Source organism: Podarcis muralis, chromosome 10 (genome assembly GCF_964188315.1).
Source record: "Podarcis muralis chromosome 10, rPodMur119.hap1.1, whole genome shotgun sequence".
Lineage (NCBI taxonomy): Eukaryota > Metazoa > Chordata > Lepidosauria > Squamata > Lacertidae > Podarcis > Podarcis muralis.
Window position 1 is genome coordinate 67,535,321 of NC_135664.1, and position 22,800 is coordinate 67,558,120.

Sequence of the window (22,800 nt, forward strand, 5' to 3'; positions counted from 1 at the left end):
GGGCTTGCAAGTTTGTTTCCTTTTTCTTAACACCGTTAATACAGTTGCGACTTGACTTCGAGGAGCAACTCATTGCACGCGGTGTGGTAGCCTTTTTTGAGGTTTTTGAAGACTTTGGTGATTTCTGAAGCTTTTCCAAAACTTTTCCGACACCGTGCTTCGCAAGACGAAAAAAATCGCAAGACGACAAAACTCACGGAACGAATTAATTTCGTCTTGCGAGGCACCACTGTATGCAGAAATGGCGAAACTTACCAAAAGCGTAAGAAATCAAGATAACAATTTTTTTTAGAAAGGAATGGAAATGGTTTATTGAGTATATACAAATAAACTGTAAACAGATCAAGACACTGACAGGATTATTGTAAAAACCTGCAGTTTCAAGACTGTATGAGAGAATAGACGAGTAAAAGAATAAGTTAAGAAAATTTGGAGCATGCAGGAAAGGATGAAAATGAATGTAAACAACCGCAGAAAGAGGAGGAAGGGAGTCGAAGTTGGAAATGTTAAAGTTATGGTTAAATAATTGTTCTGATTTATATAAATGAAAATTATAAACAAAATTATATTTAAAAAGAGAGTAAGTCTCCATACACCCCTCCAGACTGGAGAAGAGAATAGGAACCAATCCCTGTCATGCCCAGCACTGCTATTTCCAGAAAGGAAAATAATGTTCCCCACGGCAATTAAATCTGTGCCCCTCTTACACGATTACCTCCTTCAAGACAAACAAACAAGCAGGCAGAGTAGAAGGCTGCTGTGCCACCAATATTTCTACCCAGACTTCTTTCTGCCGGCTCACTTGCTGCTTTGGAGCTATCTAGTATTTAGGCTGACCTCAGTCAACCCTGTTCCAACATTAAATGCACCCATTTTCTCCTTCATCTAACGGAATCCTCATCTCTTCTCTCCCCTTCAACCATAATTCCCAAATAGGGAGCAAAAAGGGAAACTGGATACTAGGCCATGAGAAGCCCCAGTCTTTGATCCACCACTTACGGAGAATATAACCCTATCAATTACCTTTAGCACCACTTTCCTATCTGCCCCCTCTGTGAAAACTGAACTCCATACCCAAAAACGCAACTAAAGAGGTAAAGGAGAGCCTGGCCACTGTAACATCATGCATTGATAAACTCAAGATTGGGCTACTGTAATACATTCTATGCCTGCAAAGTGGTTCTAGAAGCTGCAGGTACTTACAAAATATGGCAGGTGGGCCATACTGGGGTTTCCTACTGCTCATGTGTTGCCGCAGATGGCTTGGTAACAGTGTTAGAAACTCAGATATATAATCTAATTGCCAAATGGCGCTTTAAATCTAGGTTATGTTTGCAGCAATGGAACATCTAGGCGCATATTATAATTATTTTGCAATGGAGTTTATTCTTCTTCTTCTTCTTTTCATTTCATTTCTATACCACTTTATACTTTAAAGAACAAATCTCAAAAGTGGTTTACAACACATTAAAATACCAAATAAAACAATCCAGAATAAAACAAATTCAAGCTTCAGGGGAAATATTTCAGATCCTTCTCTAAGTGACATTTTGCTTTCCTCAGTCGCCAGAACTGGCATCCAGAGATCCCCACGTGGTTGCAATCGGACCCACACCAGTTGCAAAATGGGCCTGCCACCTGGCTAATTTCTAGCACTGTTTGGTAAGCCAGTCACTGAGGCTTGGTAAACCTCATGAGCTCTGCAGGCCAGAGGACTCCCACACCTGCTAGTAGAGGTTCAATTGGCAGTGGCCAGGTGGAGGTCTTTTTCTGCGGTGGCACCCTCTTTATGGAACGACCTCCTATCTGATCTCAGGCAGGCACCAACCCTCATGACATTTCAGCACCTACTAAAAATATATATTTTCAGGCCTTCACCCATGTGATTCCAGAAGATTGTTAGATTTTAATTTTGCCCTGGATTATCAGCGGCATTCTTATTTTTGATCTGATTTATCTTAATGCTGATATTACATCTAAAAATTATGTATACAGGACCGATGTGGTAGGTGGCACTGAAATTTCAAAATAAAAAAATAAGAGCCTGAAATGTGGAATCTTCCCTCAGCCACAAACTCGTGGAGTCTCTAATCTTACACACGTCTTCCTGCGATGAAGTCCCTCTTAATTCCACAGGATTTACTTCTCTTTCGTCATGCTTGTGGATGCAGCACACGTGAACTTAAGTAGGCTGCTGTTTTCAGCCTCACCTCCACTCCTGCAATACTGAGATAATCATACAGTGGTACCATAAAGGACTCTTGTAAAGAATGCCAACATAATGTTTGTTAAGTACTTTGAGAATTACGCAGGGCTAAATAAATGCTACAGTGTGAAATAAATGCTAGTCCAGGAATGCATAACTACACCCCTTCTCTGTCATCTTTATAACAACCCCTTTCCCCCCTTCTGGTAGGCACCTGGTTGGCCACTGTGAGAGCAGGATGCTGGACTAGATGGGTCACTGGCCTGATCCAGCCACCTCTTTATATGTTCTTATGTAAGACAACTCCAGCCCTTCACTCCATGAGCTTGACAGACCCATGTGCCACCTCCACAGACAACCACGTAGCGATCCTACTCCCCCCCCACATTCAATATTAGTCAAGTGACAACAACCCACCTAGGCATCACTCTCTTACTATGACAATCTTATGGTCCTCCCCACCCACCCACGTCTTACCATAACAACTCCATGGTACACCAGTGTCCACTACTCTAGTCACCTCGCTCTCCAGAACACCATATGCCCCCCAATCGACTGAAGTCCCATGGCCATATCATGCCACCACTATAACAACCAACTTGGGGGGGGGGTGTCTCCCCAGGGAAGCTCGCAAAAACATTCGTCTTCTCCCAGGCTTTTGGCTGATGAAACAATCTACAGCCTTTAAAACTGTGTGTTTGTTTGTCACTGTGGTGTGCCTTTTGCGGTTTTTATACTGTAGACGGCCCTGTGATTCTCGGATGAAGGGCGGTGTAGAAATTCAGTAAGTAAATAAATGAACAGCAAACCCCACAGCCCTCCTCTGCCTCCCATAATGCAACAACCCCCCTCCCTGCCCCCCCATATTTATTATTATTATTGAATTTATATTCCACCCTATACCTGCAGGTTTCAGGGCAGTTTACAGAATAAAATCAGTATAAAAAACCACAAAATACATAACCAAAACAACAACAACCCAATAACCCCCCAACACATTTTAAAAGGACATAACTGAAAACAGTTAAAAAACTAAAAAAAACAAACAAATTAAAAGCAATTTAAAAGAAGTGCCCTCCAGTCCCATGGCTGCATCCTGACACCTCTATGCCCACCCCATCTCCACGTCCCCCAAATATCTGCTCCAGCCCCAAAGCCACGTTGTGCCAGCCCCATGCTCCACCTACCTAACTCCAGCCCCACATCTACACCGTGCCACTATGATAACCCCAAGGCCCTCCTCTGCCCCTCACACTATGACAACCCCACACACCCCATATCCGCTCCAGCCCCATGGCCGATTTCCTGACACCTCTATGCCCACCCCATATCCATTCGAGTCCCAAAGCCATGTCGTGTCAGCCCCACGCTCCCCCTACCTAACTGCAGCCCCACAGCTACTCCGTGCCACTATGATAACCCCAAGGCCCTCTTCTGCCCCTCACACTACGACAGCCCCACACACCCCATATCCGCTTCAGCCCCACTGCCACGTCATGACACCTCCACGCCAAACCCACAGCCACATCCCCCAAATATCCGCTCCAGCCCCAAAGCCATGGTGTGCCAACCCCATGCTCCCCCCATCTATTCTAGCACATTACAACTACCCCACGCCCCACACATATCCGCTCCAGCCCCATGGCTGCATCCTGACACCTCTATGCCCACACAAACTCCACGTCCCCCAAATATTTGCTCCAGTCCCAAAGCCACGTCATGCCAACCCCACGCTCCCCCTACCTAACTCCAGCCCCACAGCTACCCCGTGCCACTATGATAACCCTAAGGCCCTCCTCTGCCCCCACACTCCCCCCACCCCATATCCGCTCCAGCCCCATTTCCACGTCGCGTCGCCTCCACGCCAACCCCACAGCCACGTCCCCCCATATCCGCTGCAGCCCCACGGCCCCCTCCCCTAGGATCACCTCACGTGCGCCCCCATTCCTTCCTCCCTCCCTCCCCCTTGACAGTCCCGTCGCCATGGCGACCCCCTCGCGCCCCTCCCCCCCCCCGCGACCGTTACTCACAGAGCTCGCAGTAGCGCCGGCAGCCTCGGCCCAGCGAGTGCAGGTACCTCTGGAGGACGTCGGTGAGGAGGTCGCAGGCGGAGAGCTGCACGGCGTCCCAGCCCAGCGCCTGGCACACCTGCGCCGTCGACACGCGCAGCAGCCAGCGCGAGTAGCTCTCGCACATCCTCACGGCCCCGCAGCCATGGCCTTCTCCCTCACGCCGGAGACGTCGACAGCCCCGCAGCAGCAGCAGACGACGCCCCCCGGGGTCCCGCCGTTAACGCCGCCGCCGCCAGCGCCCACCGCGACGACGAAGACGCCGCCGCCATCTTGGGGTCGCCCGGGCAGACCGCGCCGGCCGAGCCCAGAGCCAGCAGCGAGAGCGAGCCGCTCGATTCGCTCCGGCCTCGGCTATCCAGGAGGACGGAAGGGAGGAGGAGGCGTGACGTCACACGCAGATGTGCTTTCCTTCTTCTGCCGCCGCGGCTCTTATTCTTCTTATTCTTCTTCCCTCACTCGAGGAAGACGGCGGGAAGGAGGCGGGCGAAGGCTTGTTGTTGTTGTTTAGTCGTTTAGTCGTGTCCTGCCTCAGCTTCAGGATCTGTCCTTCCAGTGAGCACTCAGGGCTGATTTCCTTCAGAATGGAGAGGTTTGATCTTCTTGCAGTCCATGGGACTCTCAAGAGTCTCCTCCAGCACCATAATTCAAAAGAATCAATTCTTCCGCGATCAGCCTTCTTTGTGGTCCAGCTCTCACTTCCATACATCACTACTGGGAAAACCATAGCTTTAACTATACGGATGGGGGGGGAATAACAGGTGTCAGTAATAAATCACACTGATAGGTAGCCGTGTTGGTCTGCCATAGTCAAAACAAAAAAATTGCAGTGTATCTGAAGAAGTGTGCATGCACACGAAAGCTCATACCAAGAACTAACTTAGTTGGTCTTTAAGGTGCTACTGGAAGGAATTTTTTTGAAATCACACTGAGTAAGTGAAGTTAAAACGAGGTCTGCCCAGGGGTGCCAGGCCTAAGGAGCATGGCGACTCTTCTCAGTAGGACTTGCAGATGTAGAGGCTGAAGGTCCCTGCCTTCCAACAGCTGCCTAAATCTTCACTGGGTTCTTCCCAAGTAATCTGAGACTATGCCAACACACCTGTCTCTGCTCCTCCCTCTTCATACCTTCTTCCCTTGGCGGTTCGCCAGCTGGTGCCTCCCACCATTTCTCAGCATTTAGCCAGACCATGACAACAGTTTGGGATCAGAATGTTTCCCTTTCACCTCTCAGGTAAGCTGGTCTATCCTTCTGGCCTTAGCACTGAGCTCTGTAAACTGCTGTCTGGGCTGCAGCATTTCAGCTGGGAGTGAATGCTTACCCCCGTTAAAAATGGCGTTCTACATTTTTTTTTAAATGGCATGTCGGGAGTTAAGTCTAGGCTTGCACCCTTCTTGATATGCTAATTTTCTATGTGCAGGGAGTGTATCTTTTATAGGGAAGAGTATTCAGCCATGCAAGGGTCCAAGTAGTATAGCCTACCAGGGGTCAGCAAACTTTTTCCACAGGGGGCCGGTCCACTGTCCCTCAGACCTTGTGGGGGGCAGGACTATATTTTTTTGGGGGGTGAGAATGAATTCCTATGCCCCACAAATAACCCAGAGATGCATTTTAAATAAAAGCACACATTCTACTCGCGTAAAAACACCAGGCAGGCCCCACAAATAACCCAGAGGTGCATTTTAAATAAAAGGACACATTCTACTCATGTAAAAACACACTGATTCCTGGACCGTCCGCAGGCCAGATTTAGAAGGCGATTGGGCCGGATCCGGCCCCCAGGCCTTAGTTTGCCTACCCATGACCTAGACTAGTGGGGTGCTGTGGAATTAACTAGGAGTAAGAAGCAGAGGGGCACTGGAGTTGTAAATGACTATCTTGACTTCAAAAAGTTCGCTTCACTGGATCAAACTAATCAATTTTGTTGAATTAATTAACCTGAATAGTTTTAACTGGATTTTGAATAAATATGCAATTAGTTTTTACTGTTTTGGATTTTATTGTTCTCTTCCTAAGTGGATCTTGCCAACTACTTGCCAACGATGTTTTTTATAGGGTAGGGTGTACTGGGGGTGAGTTTATGGAACCAAGGGGGTGGTACCCCCAAACATGTGGGAACCAGTGGCCTAAACCCAGGTTTATCACCTCCATGGATAGCTTAGGTATTTGTTACGGAGGCAGCTATAAGAGAGTTGCCAAGATGGGACTAATTGCCTCTTCAGAGTATCAATTTGCCTGCTGCTGTCCTCAATTAAAACCCAATTGTGAGAGATGACATTTTTCCCAGGCTTGCCCTAAACTTGGATTCAAAATGTAATGCAGACTAGAAGGTAATTGTTCCAGTCCAAGCATGCTTTAAAATGGGACAAATGCCCAGCTTTATAGTTGGCATGGTAAAAAAGCAAATTCCCGACAGATATGGATAGCTAATGCAGGAAGGGGGGAGTTTTGGCTAACTTCTGCCCCTTTTTAAATATTAAAGGAAAAAATATATATAATCCTTCATGGAAAATTAAGGCTGCTTCTTCAAGAGAGAAGGAATTGGATCCTCTTAGTGCCCAAACTATCCAGCAGTGAGTGTGGCTGCTGCTTGCTGCTCTCACATGCATATGGAAGAGAAGAATCTCCTTTAAAACTCTCCTTGTGCTCTTGTAATTAAAAGCCATTTTGTTTCTTTTAGCTTTGGGGCTGCAAAGACGTGTTTTATATCATCTGAATGTTATGTAACCTGCAAAGGTACAGTACTATTGTTCTATGTGGTGCAGTGGTTAGAGTGTTGGACTAGGACCTGGGAGACCAGGGTTCGAATCCCCACCCTGCCATGAAGCTGGGAGGCTTCATGGAGCTCAAGGAGGGGAGAACACCTTGAGCTCTTGGAGCCAAAGTTGGTATATAAATGTACTCTGGTTGAGCCATATTAAAGTGAGAAGGTGTCATCGGTATACCTGACGACCATCTTGGCTGCGAGTCCTGGAAGACCTACCATTCTGTGATTCTATTATTCTAAATTGGTGGCCATCAATGCCTCTTGTGTCAGTGAGTTCCAGAGCTTAGCTATGATCAGACAACAGCAGCATCCATAGAGTTGGAAAGGACCTTGAGGTTCATCGAGCCCAAGCCCCTGCAATTCGTAAGGTTAAAAAAAAGAGACCCCTGGATGGTTAAGTCCAGTCAAAGGCGTCTAAGGAGTCACAATTTGTAGTGCTTTACATAGACCTAAGGCACAATGGGGATGCGGGTGGCGCTGTGGTCTAAACCACTGAGCCTCTTGGGCTTGCCGATCGGAAGGTTGGCGGTTCGAATCTCCGCGACGGAGTGAGCTCCCGTTGCTCAGTCCCAGCTCCTGCCAACCTAGCAGTTCAAAAGCACACAGTGCGAGTAGATAAATAGGTACCACTGCGGCGGGAAGGTAAATGGCGTTTCCGTGCGCTGCTCTGGTTTTGCCAGAAGCAACTTAGTCCTGCTGGCCACATTACCCGGAAAAACTGTCTGCGGACAAACGTCGGCTCCCTCGGCCAGTAAAGCAAGATGAGCGCCGCAACCCCAGAGTCGTTCGCGACTGGACTTAACTGTCAGGGGTCCTTTACATTTTTAAGACACAATGAGATTCAAAGGAGTCCACTGATCCGCAGCAGAGACGGGACAGCAACCCCAAATAAAAGCATTTTGGGAAGTTTTTAATGTTTAATGTTTTGTTATGATTTCCTATATGCTTGAAGCTGCCCAGGTGGATGGCTAGGGTACAAATAATAAAATTGTTGTTGCTACTGGACATAAATAATAAATAATAATTTTTTATTTATACCCCGCCCTTCCCAGTTCAGAAAACCAGGCTCAGGGCAGCTAACAACAAATTTAAAACACTTAATTGATGCAGCGAAGACAGGAGTGCCTGGCATACTCTGGCCCATGGGGTCATGAAGAGTTGGACACGACTAAACAACAACAAAATTGATGCAACAAAAAAGAGCATAAAAGACAATATAAAATGTGAATGATAAAATTGTTGCTTTTGTTGGGTATAAATAACAAAATTGTTGTTGGTTGTGTTGTAAAGAAAAATTGCCCTTTTGCCTTATGGGGTATCCAAGAGCCCATACATAGTCCTTACATAGGTTCCCTATTGTTAGGAGAGAATAACAGAGGCCAACCAGAGAATATTGAGAAACAGGGTGCTCCCCTCACCTGCACGAGAGGAGGAACCCAGAAAAATGGCGCTCAAGGCCTTATAAAGACTTTTGAAATTGCCACTCTGTAGATCAAGACCACCCCCAGAAACATCATACATACATCACAGACGGGGTGTAACCTAAGACCCACCCCTCAGATACATAACAGATAAGGAGGTCTAAAAACAGAAATTTGAATGTTTTTCTCCTGTTGTTGTTTATCTCCTGTCTGGCAGGTTACTTGATTGGATTGCCTGGGTAGCCTGGCCAGTCTTTTGTTGTGATAAATACTTAGTCCCTGGGCCAGGTCACAGGCTCACACCCTACTCATATCTTAAATGTGACAGGATTTGTGAGGAAAGAGACAATGGGAGGTTTCCCACTTTGACCTTGCAGAGAAAACATTTGCTCAGTTTAGGAATCAAAATGGTTCCAGGTCGGTCTTCCTGTGCTGATCTATGTACGTGCTTGGTTGGTACGCTTATGAACATTGCCATATATCTAAGACCTCAAAATTCCTATCATATATAGGAATTATATTTCTATTTATATATTTATAATATATATTTATTGGGTATAAATAATAAAATTGTTGTTGGGTATAAATAATAAAATTATTGTTGTTGAGTATAAAGTGGTGCCCCGCAAGACGAATGCCTCGCAAGACGGAAAACCCGCTAGACGAAAGGGTTTTCTGTTTTTGAGTTGCTTCGCAAGACGATTTTCCCTATGGGCTTGCTTCGCAAGACGAAAACGTCTTGCAAGTCTTTTCCTGCTCCCCCCCCCCCTTTTTCTAAGCCGCTAAGCGCCTTTTAGCAGCAAAGCCGCTAAGCCTTTAATAGCCGCTAAACCGCTAATAGCGCTAATCCGCTTAGCTGCTAATAGGGTTGCTTCGCAAGACGAAAAAAACGCTAGACGAAGAGAATCGCGGAACGGATTCTTTTCGTCTTGCGAGGCACCACTGTAAATAATAAAATTGTTGTTCTATTATTATTATTAGGCTTTTCTTCTTCTTCTATTATTATTATTATTACTATTATTGACGTCCCCATTTTCATCCGAGAAATGTTGCAGGGCATGCATTTGCAGCAACCTCTAGCCGGGACAACTTGCACCAGAAGCCGGTTTCTGCTTGAATAAAATGCCGCTAGCTATGGTTTTCCCAGTAGTGATGTATGGAAGTGAGAGCTGGACCATAAAGAAGGCTGATCGCCAAAGAAATGATGCTTTTGAATTATGGCGCTGGGGGAGACTCTTGAGAGTCCCATGGACTGCAAGATCAAACGCATCCATTCTGAAGGAAATCAGCCCTGAGTGCTCACTGGAAGGACAGATCGTGAAGCTGAGGCTCCAATACTTTGGCCACTTCATGAGAAGAGAAGACTCCCTGGAAAAGACCCTGATGTTGGGAAAGGAGAAGGGGGCGACAGAGGACGAGATGGTTGGACAGTGTTCTCGAAGCTACCAACATGAGCCTGACCAAACTGCGGGAGGCAGTGGAAGACAGGAGTGCCTGGCGTGCTCTGGTCCATGGGGTCACGAAGAGTCGGACACGACTAAACAACTAGGTGTTAGATACAATCTATATAACATCTTCATATAATTTTCTCTTAAAACCATAGCATGCTGCAAATTTTATATCCGTATAGTCGTTCCCATGCTTCCATGCCAATATTCAGTGAGAATCTGTGGTTTGAGGTGTACATTGAACATAAGGAAGGCGTGTGAGCACAACTAACCTACTTATTGCATTGTCTTCACCCTAGGGCACGGCTGGTGAAGCTGTTGCCCTCCAGATATTGTCGAATGAATATAACTCCCATCATTCTCAATCACTGGCCATGGTGGCTGGGGCTGATGGGAGTTGGAGTCCAACCACATCTGGAAGGTTACACGATTTCGCTTCCTGTTCTAGTGCAGAACCTTTACCCCCATAGCCCTAATTTAGCCCGGCAAGTCTCAGGGCTTGGACTGCAAACCAGCCACGTTGCCCACACCTGCCATCATGTGATCTGAAGCTTAAAAGGTAAAGGTACCCCTGCCCGTACGGGCCAGTCTTGCCAGACTCTAGGGTTGTGCGCTCATCTCACTCTATAGGCTGGGAGCCAGCGTTGTCCACAGACACTTCTGGGTCACATGGCCAGCGTGACAAGCTGCATCTGGCGAGCCAGTGCAGCACACGGAATGCCGTTTACCTTCCCGCTGGTAAGCGGTCCCTATTTATCTACTTGCACCTGGAGGTGCTTTCGAACTGCTAGGTTGGCAGGCGCTGGGACCGAACGACGGGAGCGCACCCCACGGCGGGGATTCAAACCGCCAAGCTTCTGATCGGCAAGTCCTAGGCGCTGAGGTTTAACCCACAGCGCCACCCGCATCCCTGATCTGAAGCTTAAATGCTCCCTATTCTTCCTTTGCATCAAGAAGTCCACACTTTTAGAATCTGCCGGTTTTCTCTAGAGCCCCGCATGCAAACAGAAGGCAGCACCGAGTTCGAAAGCTCCAACCTCTTTATGCAACAGATTGAGAGCATGCTTATCGATTTCCCGATTCTTCCTCTGAATTGCCGGCTTCAAAAATCTTCATCTGTAGAAGATTTATGCTCCAGCCTCACCAAAAAAAGCAAAGTGTTGCTTGGTCATCCACCTTCATTGCGACGTCAGGTGATCTGACAGGTGGGCAGACTCAGGTTACCAAATTTAGGACTGAAGCTGTAATACCTTAACACCAAAATATTTCACTAAGTTTTTTTCAAACTTACAACGGGGAGATTTTGGATGTTACCATAACTGTGCATAGCTCTCATTTACATCAAAGAGGCTTTTGCACACACACCCTCTCCGTCTCTCTCTCTCTCTCTCAAGGTGTCTGAAGAACGTTTTTAATGAGATTGACATGCTGGCTGAGAGCATAAGACACTGTTGTTTACTTGTATTGCAGTCCAGCCACCCCCAGTTCCACATACCCAAAGAACTATGCCAGCTCTTTTCATGTAGGACTTTATTATAATATGATTTACAAACAGTTGGGATTCTTTGCCTGAAAATCCTTCACAGAATGACAGACCAATAATTTCGTCTCTCTAGAAAGGAAGCGGGATAAACTGCTTGCCAGAACAGCTTTTCTTCTTTACCTACAGAGAAAAACATTGCATTAAGGGAAGTTTGAATGTCACTCTGACGGGATCGGCAGCTTTGTTTGCTAATTGCTAAATTGCTGCAGAACCTGAACGGTTACTCATTTTCTCCTTGCTGTGTTAGTTCTTTCTTAAAAGTTTCATTTTTAAAATTCTAAACAGACCACGACAGCACTGTAAAACATTCCATAGAATGCAATGGGCCTAAGAAGTAATTTAAACTAGAGAAGCAGTCTTTACATCAAACTGATCTCTGTCTATTGAAACTTTTAAACTGTATATAAGGCATTGTACAGTACAATAAAGGTATTGCTAATAGAAATGTTTATGCAACTAAATTTTTTTTGTAAGGCATCATCTCAGAAGAGACATAAAGTATGTGTTGTTGTTTTCGTCAAAGCTATTGTCATATGAAAATGTGTACAGATTTAAGAGATCAGTGCTTGTGTTTAATTGACTTCTGTTTCTTGAATCGGGTGACAGTCCTTTGCAAAAGGTAACCCACAAAAAGTAACCGTGGAAATATACCAGCAGATATGCCTATACTTCAAAGACCAGTCTGATCTGAAGGAAATCCTTTGCCTTTGTGCAACGTGGTCATCCTAAGTGCCATGACCTAAGCGCAAGAAACTTTGCTGCTTGTTTTCTCAAAGCATTTTCTAAACTCCCACTTTGCAGACGCTTTAGCACAGGCTTCATGAGTTGGGGAGAGATGAGGCCAGACTATCTTTAAGAAGGAAACTGCCTTTCGATTATTTGCAAGCCGGTGATTTTTTGAACTCCACTGATAATCCTACCTCAAGGATGAGACAACTGAACATCTTGCTGTGGAATTTTAAGTACAACTGCAGTGTAGTATTTCCAGAACATTTGAAGCTACACAGTTAAAGATAGTATCAAGCAAGGAACACCCTTCCACCATATCTCTCTAGCGTTGTCTAGAAAAACATTGCACTTTGATTTCATTTCTGCCAAATGCGTGGATTGATTTTAAGCAAAATTCTGCAGGATGCAAGTATTCATGCAATACCAGACATTCATAAACAAACACTTCTAGAAAAAACATCCTAAGTACTTTAACTACATTCTATTTTTTTTTTTATTTCACCACCCTTAACATCTATTTTGCAGCACCACTTTACCTGTTGACTTTGGACGACCCTCACTTTCTGATTACCCCTTATTTCCTGGTTGTGGAATGGTAAAAAACAACAACACAAAAACATGCAGTGAAGCAATTAGCAATGTAAATTAAGGCAAAACATGCAATGCATAGCAGAAACACTGTTGGAAGTCAGATCAACTAAAGAGATATACTGATTAACACATGGATTAAAGTCACAATTGCTTTCCATTATACAAAATGCCATTTTTCTCCAGCTTAATTGCATGATTTCAAGGCATGCTGAGGATGCACTTCTGCATTCTGTGGAGAGGGCTTGATCCAAAGGAAAGCTGCAGACTGAGCTTTTCAGGGGGGAAAAGTTTGTCAGCATAGAACCGACATAGGGAATTCACTGCCATGAGAGATGGAGACGGCCACTGACAGCCATCTAAACTAATGATTATTAACCATAAATGGTTACATGGAGTCGCTGTGTTCAAAGGCGGCGTACCACTGAATGTAAGTTGCTGGGGAGCAAAGACCACTGAAGGCTGTTGCATTCTGTTATTGTTTGTTGTCTTGCCAAAGGCAAGCAGGGTTCCTCTCCATTCTTCCTCCCCCACCCTGGACCTAACAATGGGAACTTGGACGCAATGTGGTTAAGTGTGCAGCCTTAATAAGCACCCTTCCAAAGAATACATGTGCATCAACTCAGGTGCAGGACACAGAGAAAAGCAATATCCTGCAAGAAAACTCCCGTATTAGCCAACAACCACCGCTGTATGTTTGGAATTAACGGGGAGGGGGTGGTGCCAAACTGTGCCATGCACTGATCACTGATTTTTTTAAAGCACAAATGGAAAATTTGCTGCCCCATTCAACCGCACGGAACAGAAGGCCCAATGGTTGGAAACTCGTATGCCAATACTTACAGAGCAGCAGCGCCAGAGATGATCTCAATAAGCTCCTTGGTGATGACAGCTTGACGGGTGCGGTTGAATGTCAGAGTCAGCTTGTCAATCATCTCAGCTAGAAAGGGAGACGGGAGAAGTTCAATGACAAAAGTATCAATAAATCTTAAGCTACTCAACCATTTTACTTTGCCCACTGGTTTTAAGTAAGGGAGCCTTTTGAGTACTTTATATAATCTACTTTCTTGCTTGCTCAGAACCAAGGACTTAAGTTACTTTAAACTTGAAATTTTGTAAATATTGCGAATCGCTGAATATGAAAGGGTACAGCATCAAGGATTCTACCAGCTGCTTTCTGGGCCAAGGGTAATTTGTATACTGTCTTTTCTATCCATAACAATTTCTGTTATCGCTTTCAATTATAATGAACTCTAGCCACTGTCCTCAGGCAAGTGCAGTGAAGTCCTATCTACAATGCTCAGAATCATGCCCTATTAAGTTCAATGGCGCTTACTCCCAAGTAGGTGTGCCTAGGACTGAAGCCGTAGGCTTGTCTTAACAAAGCCAAGGTCTTTTGTAAAGCAAATTAACTAAAAGGCAGCTATTCTAGCCGGTATGTAAACATGTGGGATGTGAAACTTATAGCAGTCAAGTACAACATTCTTACAGTGGACATGTTGGGGGATGTTTTGTACCACTCAGGAGAAAACTTCCTGTTTCCTCCTGAGCTGGGACAGACTTCCACTGCATGTGACTTTAAGAGGGTATAGCCTATTCTGGGCAGAAGAGCAGACGTTCCTCCATGTTGTTTTGTTCTTCTTCTTCTCCTCCATTTTGTGTTTCTGTATGTTAGGTGAAGTGACTGCTCAGTCGCAGTCACTTGGAACCAGTTCCCATATGGGACAGTTTATATAGTTACATACCTGTGTAACCTAAGTCTGCCTTCAGGGATCTATCTGTGAACCTGAATGAATCTGTGAGTAAACTACTTTTATATTAAACTTAATCAGATTCTCATGTCTATTCTTTTTAAGAGGGATTAGAAGGGATTTTACCAGGAATCTTGAGTAGTGAGGTTCAGACGAGCCAGCAACAAGCTAACCGCTGTGTAATTTAAAAGGGGGGATGTTTGGAACTGTGCAAGGATATGGAACTTGCTAGCACAAGTTAGGAAGGAGATCATTAAATAATATATCCTCTCCTGCCTCCCTAAACATCCCCACAAAACAGAATCTTGCCTGCTCTCCACTGGGCCTCTTATCTAAATTTTGGTAGTTTCTGCTTTTGCTGCTAACTTATCACTGTAAACTGCATGGAGAGTTCCTTACAAGCATTCTTGCTGGCATTGTCCATAGCAGTCATCCTTGCACTTTGCTCACTAGTAGTAGACTCCTTTAATGAGTAGAAGATGATGTTTGCCAGTGTAAATTCCTGATAGTTTCGCAGGACATCTGCATCAATATCATCATAGATACTAAGGCTTTCTGAAAAATGAAGAACAATAATATTGGTGGTTTATTAATTAACATTTATCAGATACAGCAATAGCAAGCCAAACGCATATATGATGGAATTTCAAAACCACTGTAGATTAGCAATCAGCTTTTTTTTTTAAAAAAAGAAAAACACACAGTAATTCCTTAGCTCTTCAGCTATAAGAAATTTCTATTTTACAAAATTCAACTGGCACTTGCACACTGTTAGCTCTAATTGTGCCTTTTAAAAAGCAAAATAAGAGGCAAAGAATACAATAGTAATAATAGTAGTAGTAGTAATGACAATGTGTCTAAATACAGCATTGATAATTTTAGACCAAAATTCTTTGCTTCCTACCCACAGTGCGATAGATAAGGGCAATGGTTTGGCCTTTTGCAGTTAAGCACTTATGGAAACACAAACTTTAATCAGCATAAGAAGCAATAGCACACAAGGGGGAAATGCCCCTAAAAATTCAATTGTTTACTCCACTAACTAGCCAAAGTCTACTTACCAGCACCAGAAACAGTCTCAAGAGAATAGATGGGTTTCTCATCTGTCTTGTAGGAGATGACGGACCTAAAAGAAAAAGAAAGCTCTGCTGAACAGTTTTAGTGACATGGCTTGAGAGGACCTGCCTGCCAAATGTTAAAATCCAGACACACTTAAGCAGCATGCAGAACTTCCTCTATTATCCTGGTGGCACTTGGAGCCACCAAGCAGAAACCTCCAGACACCAAGCAGAAACCCACATCAAAACGCTAAACTATATTCAAATCTACTGACCTCTCCCCAACCAATTCTTTTATTCCCCTTGAAAATGATGGAATTTATGCTTTCTCTTACCTGAACCGATTATAGATGACTGCCCCTTCATCAAATTCGTATCCAGAATTCAGCAGTTCCAAGGCAATGATTGACGCATCTCCAAAGGTGGGAGGCTTCCTCCCAACTTCCTTGAAGTTCAACAAGAAGTTCTTGCTGTGTGTCCTAAAACAAAAGCGAGCCCGCGTGTAAAGTAGACCTGGCCACAGTGAAACATGCTTGAGTTATTATCCAACTGCTATGTGTTCTACACGGGGCTGGTTTTGAGAAGTGCCCAGAAACTTCCCCTGGCCCATAAATGCAGCGGCTAATGAGGGCCGCACCCATTGCTAGTGTGATTCTCCCTTACTGAAACGACAGCATAGACAGGAATGTTTACGAATACCTAATGAAAGTTAATGATGATGATGGAGATAGATGCTCCCCACTAGTGACGGCATTCTGCAGCTGGGGACTCACCACTGAAAAGGTCCTGTCACAGGTTGGCACCGACTGGGCAACCCCCAGTGTTGGCACCACCACCAAGGTCTCCCTCCTCCAGCTCCCCTCCCCTTCTTTCTTTGTATTCCAGTCCACTGAGCACCTCCATCCTTTTCACCATCCGCTACATTCTGGGGCTTAAACCTGCCTCAACCATCCAGCTTCTGAGGAATTAAGTCTTAGCCCTTAAGCGTAGGTGCAGTGATCCTATGGTCCTGTCGAATGCATCCTACACATCACCTCGCCCTCAGCAGTCTTCGGGTAAGTATCACTGCCTTACATTACAATTCTGAGCAGATTCAGTTGCTCCTAAGACAGCTTTCTCAGAAGGAAGCTCATTACAGCCTTTGGGATTAATGCAAAACTACCAGTGGAAAAGGATGTGGGTAGCGCTGTGGGTTAAACCACAGAGCCTAGGACTAGCTGATCAGAAGGTCGGTGGTTCGAATCCCTGCGATAGGGTGAGCTCCTGTTGCTCGGTCCCAGCTCCTGCCAACCTAGCAGTTCGAAAGCACACCACTGCAAGTAGATAAATAGGTACCGCTCCGGCAGGAAGGTAAATGGTGTTTCCGTGCGCTGCTCTGGTTCGCTAGAAGCAGCTTAGTCATGCTGGCCACATGACCCGGAAGCTGTACGCCAGCTCCCTCGGCCACTAAAGTGAGATGAGCGCCACAACCCCAGAGTCGGTCACGACTGGACCTAATGGTCAGGGGTCCCTTTACCTTTTAACCAGCGGAAAGAAAGGTTCAAATTCAAGGAAAGGGCTGCTGTTCCCCATTACCTCTGAAGTATGGCTCTCAGCTTGTCACCGATTCCGACTAACATGACCTCTTTACCCGCATCTGTGAGGGCGGTGACTTGGCTCTTGATATTTTTAGCCACAGAAGTGTGGATAGCACCGCAGAGGCCACGATCGGAAGACACCCCTATGAGAAGATACTTCTTCTTGTCCTCAGGGGCCTTGATTTCCGCTTTTTCATAAAGAGCTAGTAAAGAGAAGAGGGGGCACAGCCAACAGCAGGCATCATTAGCAGCCATCGAAATACAGCGGCATCAAATGATACGTGGTAGAACTTACTTACTTCCCGCCATCTGTCATGGATGCTTTAGCTGAGGTACCTGCATAGTGGGGGGTTGGACTAGATGACCCTTGGGTCCCTTCCAGCTCTAAGATTCTATGAACTACAGTACTTCCAATAAGAACCACTTCTACAAGAAATACTGCCCCACCACCTCTGTTACTTAATCCAATTCCAAAGGACGGATCAAGACCAAGCAACAAAAACTATGAGCTTCTTCAGCATGATTTACTTTTCTGCATTTTGAAAGCTTGTTGACGACCCAATGTTTGAGTTAGCAAAACTGCAGCACACACCATTTGCGATTAAGTCACAGCCTACGTGCTGTGACAGGGAACCAGGCAGAGGGCCTTCTCGGTAGTGGCACCCGCCCTGCGGAATGCCCTCCCACCAGACGTCAAAGAGAAAAACAACTACCAGACTTTTAGAAGACACCTGAAGGCAGCCCTGTTTAGGGAAGCTTTTAATGTTTAATAGACTATTGTATTTTAATTTTTTGTTGGAAGCTGCCCAGAGTGGCTGGGAAAACCCAGCCAGATGGGCGGGGTATAAATAATAAATTATTTTTATTATTATTATTCCATCAGCATGAAAGGACTTTTGCACCCCTAGTAACAGCAAGTGAGACACTATAGGCAATCAAGGACAAAAAGAGTGCAAGGTATTTTCCGCACAAGCACAGAATATGTCAATGACAGAATACAATGTTCTGAAATTTTCATCTTAGCAACAAAAGCCACTCTCAAGTTTCTAGTCATGACCATCTAGATAGAAGAAGAGGAGTTTGGATTTGATATCCCGCCTTTCACTCCCTTTAAGGAGTCTAAAAGTGGCTAACATTCTCCTTTCCCTTCCTCCCCCACAACAAACACTCTGTGAGGTGAGTGGGGCTGAGAGACTTCAAAGAAGTGTGACTGGCCCAAGGTCAGCCAGCAGCTGCATGTGGAGGAGCGGAGACGCGAACCCGGTTCCCCAGATTATGAGACTACCGCTCTTAACCACTACACCACACTGGCTCTCTTAGGCCCTTGAGTGTGTGAGCAATACCTAGCAAAGTCTTTAAAACCAAAGGGGGCTCAGAGGTTTTTCTAATAGTGATGGGGTAGGTGGTTCAACATCTTGAATAGTTTTTTATCAACCCCCTTGTAGCAGAAATACTTTAAACAATGTAAAATTACAATGGCTTGTATCCAACAAAATTCTTTGGTGGCGCTTGCACAACATAACTTCAAATTCATTTCCCCTCCTGCCACGTCATCCCCTACTCCCCGGTTCTGGGGGTTCCCAAACAGCTTTGTTAGGAACAATCCAACATATGCAAAGAGGCTCCCGAATTCAGTTTCTTTTGGTGTAGAATTTGGCTTGGCAATTGAATTTATTTAGAACAAGAAGTATTTAATGCTGCTTTAGATTACTTTCTTTTAAACAAAAAACTTGATACTGTATTTTATATTTGTATCATTTTCTTGAATTATTTATGAGTTTTGTATTTTATTATTGTAAATCACTTTAGGGCATCTCTGAATGTGTGAAGCAATACAGTGGTACCTCTGGATGTGAACGGGATTCGTTCTGGAGCCCCGTTCGCATCCAGAAGTGAACACAACCCGCATCCGTGGGTCGCGATTTGGCGCTTCCACGCAAGTGTGTGACGTCATTTTGAGTGTCTGCGCATGGGTGAGCAGCGAAACCTGGAAGTAACGTGCTCCGTTACTTCCAGGTTACCACAGAGTGCAACCTGAAAATATTCATCCCGAAGCTACTTTAACCCGAGGTATGACTGTATATAAAAGTACACAAGAACGGAGGTAGGGAACCTTTGGCTCTCCAGATGTTGCCCACTGGTCATGCTCGCTATGGCTGGAAGGAGTTTAACATCTGGAGGACCACAGGCTCTTTATCTCTGCTTTAAAGGACCAGGGCTTTATAAATCTAGAGAAACATCAAACTTTTGAGCTAACGTAACGTATCATCGTTTCCAATGGTCCATAGTTAATGCAAATTTTAAAGATGATTTGCAAGTCTACTTAGAAGTAGTTCATCAGAAAGTTATAGGTCAGAAAATTATCCCTCCTGTTGGTTTCTGCTTTCTTCACTGTGCGGCAAATGCTTGTCACAAGACAATGTTTACCTTCCACAGTCAGAGTTACTGTTGGGTTCCCACGGGAATGGGAGACTGGATGTGACGTACACTGGTCTCCTGTTTTTCAGTTTCCTGTTGTTTCTTTGTTAGAGAGGGAGTTGCTTCTCTGCTCTCACAGAGGCAAGATGTATGTCTGTATGCTCTCAGCATAGCTTGTAAATAAACTTCATCATGTAGCACATTAACTGCTTATCCTTTCATTGCGTGACTACGCTCTGCTTGGGCTCAAGATAAGACGAGCCTGTATCAGCTCCAGATGGGTAGGAGCTGATCAAAATCTCACACCTCCCACCCCCCAAATCCGCCTCCCCCCCCCAATGATTTAAAGGCTATTCCTGAAGATCAGCCACAAGAAAGGCAACTTTGCTTACCCAATGCCCCGACTCCATAAACTCTGGCAGGCTTTAACTCTCTCTCTGCCCTGGAATACTTTGCTGCGGCAACCATCTTCATGGACTTGGTAATTTTCTGGATGTTCTTGATGGACTTTAAGCGCCGGGTAACTGCACAGATGAGAGTGAATGAAGAAAGGGAGGATTTCAAAGAGACACTGAGAAAAAGAAGCATTAAAAAAGGATCTAATTGAGCACTGGTCTCTGTAACAAGTCAAAATCAACCCATCTGTAGAGCATTGGTGTTATGCAGCCAAATCTACCAGTGCAGGGATGAATAACCAGATGTTTGACTACAGTTCTCATCACCGCTGACCATCGTCTGTGCTGACAGGAGGAGGAGATGAACAGGGTCTAGAAGATCACAGGTTTACCTTCTCTGCTGTAGTTTTTCACATTTCAGGGTATGCATTTAGAACAGAATACTTACTGTCTTTCAAAGTTGCCATATTCCTGACTTGGACCCTGAAAAAAAACACAAAACAGATACTTCGTTTTTTTAAATGTTATTTCCCGCTGGTAGAACAGTGATTCACAGTTTTTCTAGGTTCAGAGGCACATCCGAAGGCCTAAAGAACTGCTGAAGGTACCCAAAAAAAATAAATAAAAAAATTCACAGGTGGTACTTGGCAATAATAATAATAATAATAATAAAGCCAGCAGGCATCTGGGGAGAAAGACTTTGGCAATCCCACCTGCCACTGAACCAAATGTTTTTTGACTATACGTGATTTTGGCTTTAGCTGCTATCCCTGGAATGTTAACCCCAGCGTAAGCTGAGAGTTGCCTGTATATATTTATCATATTCATATATATGCCAACAGTGAATTCATTCTCTGCAACCAAAACAGCCTCATCTATGCATAAGAGGCAGATACCAGCAGGCATGAGCGAGCCCCAAAGTTGGCAGATGTACAAAAATATATAAATGGGGGGGGGGGATCCCCCAAAGGCAGCCTGATGTTCAGTAGTCACAAAGCACTGGTGCTTTGCTGTTATGGGAGTGGGACAGCTGAAGCGCTGAACTAGGAATACTGCACACTGCAACATTTTGTTGCAGGGCCCACTTGCTATAGGTAGAAAACTATGGAGACCCACAAACAGTAAAGCAAAGAGGCTGAAAAACAAGCTGGGAACAACCCATGCCAAAACGATTGGGCAGAAACCTTGACAGGAGGAGGGCAAAGGGAAAAGAGATATTTGGCGCAGATTTACGGGTGCACCACCCCTGCCCCGCAAAACCCAACACACTCCTTAGACTGGAGGTGGAAATAATGCAGGTTAAGCGGCTGAAATAATGCAGGTTAAGCATTGCAATGCAACAGCAAAATGCCTGGGGGAGGGGAGCAATTGAAAGATAATTCAAAACGCTGCCCCTTCCCAGGATGTGGAGAGGAGAGGAAAAGAAAAGAAGAGAAGAGGATGCAGGTTAAGCTTCACAGACCAGCTGCTTTTTTCTTTTTCTGCATTCTGACGGGAAAATGCAACTAGCAGCCTGAAATGTAGAAAATTATAACCTTGAGAGGGGAGATATTGGAGGTTGAATGGGACATATCTGCTGCCTAATAATAATAATAATAATAATAATAGCAGCAGCAGCAGCAGGTCAGGTTTCAATCGTGGCTCGTGGGACCTCTGAGCATGTGCAGAGTGCCCTCTCTCATTACCCCCCTCGGAGCAGAAGGGCCTTCACCTACCATTGCGGCTGCGAGAGGGCTGCGGCGGCGGCGAAGGCGGCTCCCCGGGACAGCATGACGGCAGCGGCCTTTCCTCGTCTCCTTCCGTCCCCGCCTGCGGCCTCCCTTCTTCTCCTTCTCTTCCAGACGCGGCCCTTCCTTCCCTCGCGCGCTGCCCGCCCGGACCCGGCGGCTTGAAGGTCAGAGAGCCACCACCGCGCATGCGCCGCAAGAGCTCCACCTCGGGCGCGGGGCGAATGGTAAGGAGGAGAAGGCCACGGCAGGCGAGGGGGAAGGACAGCTTCCGGGTAAAAGGGCGCCGGAACTTGGAGCCTCGCTCTACGTTCGTCTCTATGGTCCGCCACAAGGGCAAACCGGTCGGGTTTTACCTCTTCCGAACTCTACGGTTTAAACCTCTTATGCCGCGCCGGGGTAGACCATAGAGATGAGGGGCGAGAGCGGCCCTTCCTCCCAGGTGATCCCATAGAGATGGTCCATAAATAAATTTCAGTATCTGAATACATTGTACGTACGGTACGTGTTTGTGTATAAATACATTATAGATTAAATACACTAGATCTATAGGTAGAGAGATGGGCATTTGATATATCTATCAAATATTTTTAGTCTATATAATATATATATGTATGTCTATATATATATCGTAGCTGTCAACTTTTCCCTTTTCTTGCGAGGAATCCTATTCGGAATAAGGGAATTTCCCTTAAAAAAAGGGAAACGTTGACAGCTATGAGACATATATATATATATATATATATATATATATACACATAGACTAAAAACATTTGTTAGATATATCTATATAGACATCCAGACTGCGCATCTATAGATCTAGTGTATTTAATATAAAATTTAATATAAAATGAAATATATTTAATATATAAAATATATTTCACATCTATATCTAATCTATAATATATATATGTGTGTGTGTGTATATATGAAGGATATGTAGACTAAATACATTTGATAGATATATAGATCAGCTGTTTGCCACTTCTTTTAGCAAAAAAAGAGGGATAATTATAAGAATTGCTTTAACAGTGCAACTGAGCCGTATCAAGGCCAGGCCCTATTGAAAACCCTCTATTCCAACGGGTCGGCTCTGAGTGTGACT

The 22,800-nt window shown here is 45.0% G+C and overlaps 2 protein-coding genes across 5 annotated transcripts in view; both read right to left on the reverse strand.

The window, feature by feature from the left end:
- Positions 1-4,570, reverse strand: part of TAF3 (TATA-box binding protein associated factor 3) — a 146,164-nt gene extending 141,594 nt beyond the window's left edge. Inside the window, exon 1 of one of the 2 annotated variants that reach the window (XM_028747537.2) lies at positions 4,237-4,570. In XM_028747537.2, coding sequence (XP_028603370.2) covers positions 4,237-4,402 — 166 coding nt within the window. In that variant the 5' untranslated portion in view covers positions 4,403-4,570. The remainder of the gene's footprint in view (positions 1-4,236) is intronic. The other variant, XM_028747536.2, reaches the window with a different exon arrangement.
- A 6,852-nt stretch (positions 4,571-11,422) lies between these two features.
- ATP5F1C (ATP synthase F1 subunit gamma) lies at positions 11,423-21,936 on the reverse strand. 3 transcript variants are annotated; one of them, XM_028746478.2, is made up of 10 exons: positions 21,684-21,936; positions 20,417-20,451; positions 19,966-20,097; positions 17,154-17,358; positions 15,914-16,057; positions 15,582-15,646; positions 14,920-15,075; positions 13,613-13,709; positions 12,718-12,762; positions 11,423-11,572 (listed from the first exon to the last, which is right to left on the reverse strand). In XM_028746478.2, the coding sequence occupies exons 1-9, from the start codon at positions 21,737-21,739 to the stop codon at positions 12,756-12,758; spliced, it is 897 nt and encodes a 298-aa protein (XP_028602311.1). In that variant the 5' UTR covers positions 21,740-21,936; the 3' UTR covers positions 11,423-11,572; positions 12,718-12,755. The 3 variants fall into 3 exon arrangements, with proteins under 3 accessions (XP_028602311.1, XP_028602313.1, XP_028602314.1); XM_028746480.2 differs by lacking the exon at positions 12,718-12,762 and having other exon boundaries at positions 21,684-21,935; XM_028746481.2 differs by lacking the exons at positions 11,423-11,572; positions 12,718-12,762 and having other exon boundaries at positions 13,609-13,709.
- Between the last annotated feature and the right edge of the window lie 864 nt (positions 21,937-22,800).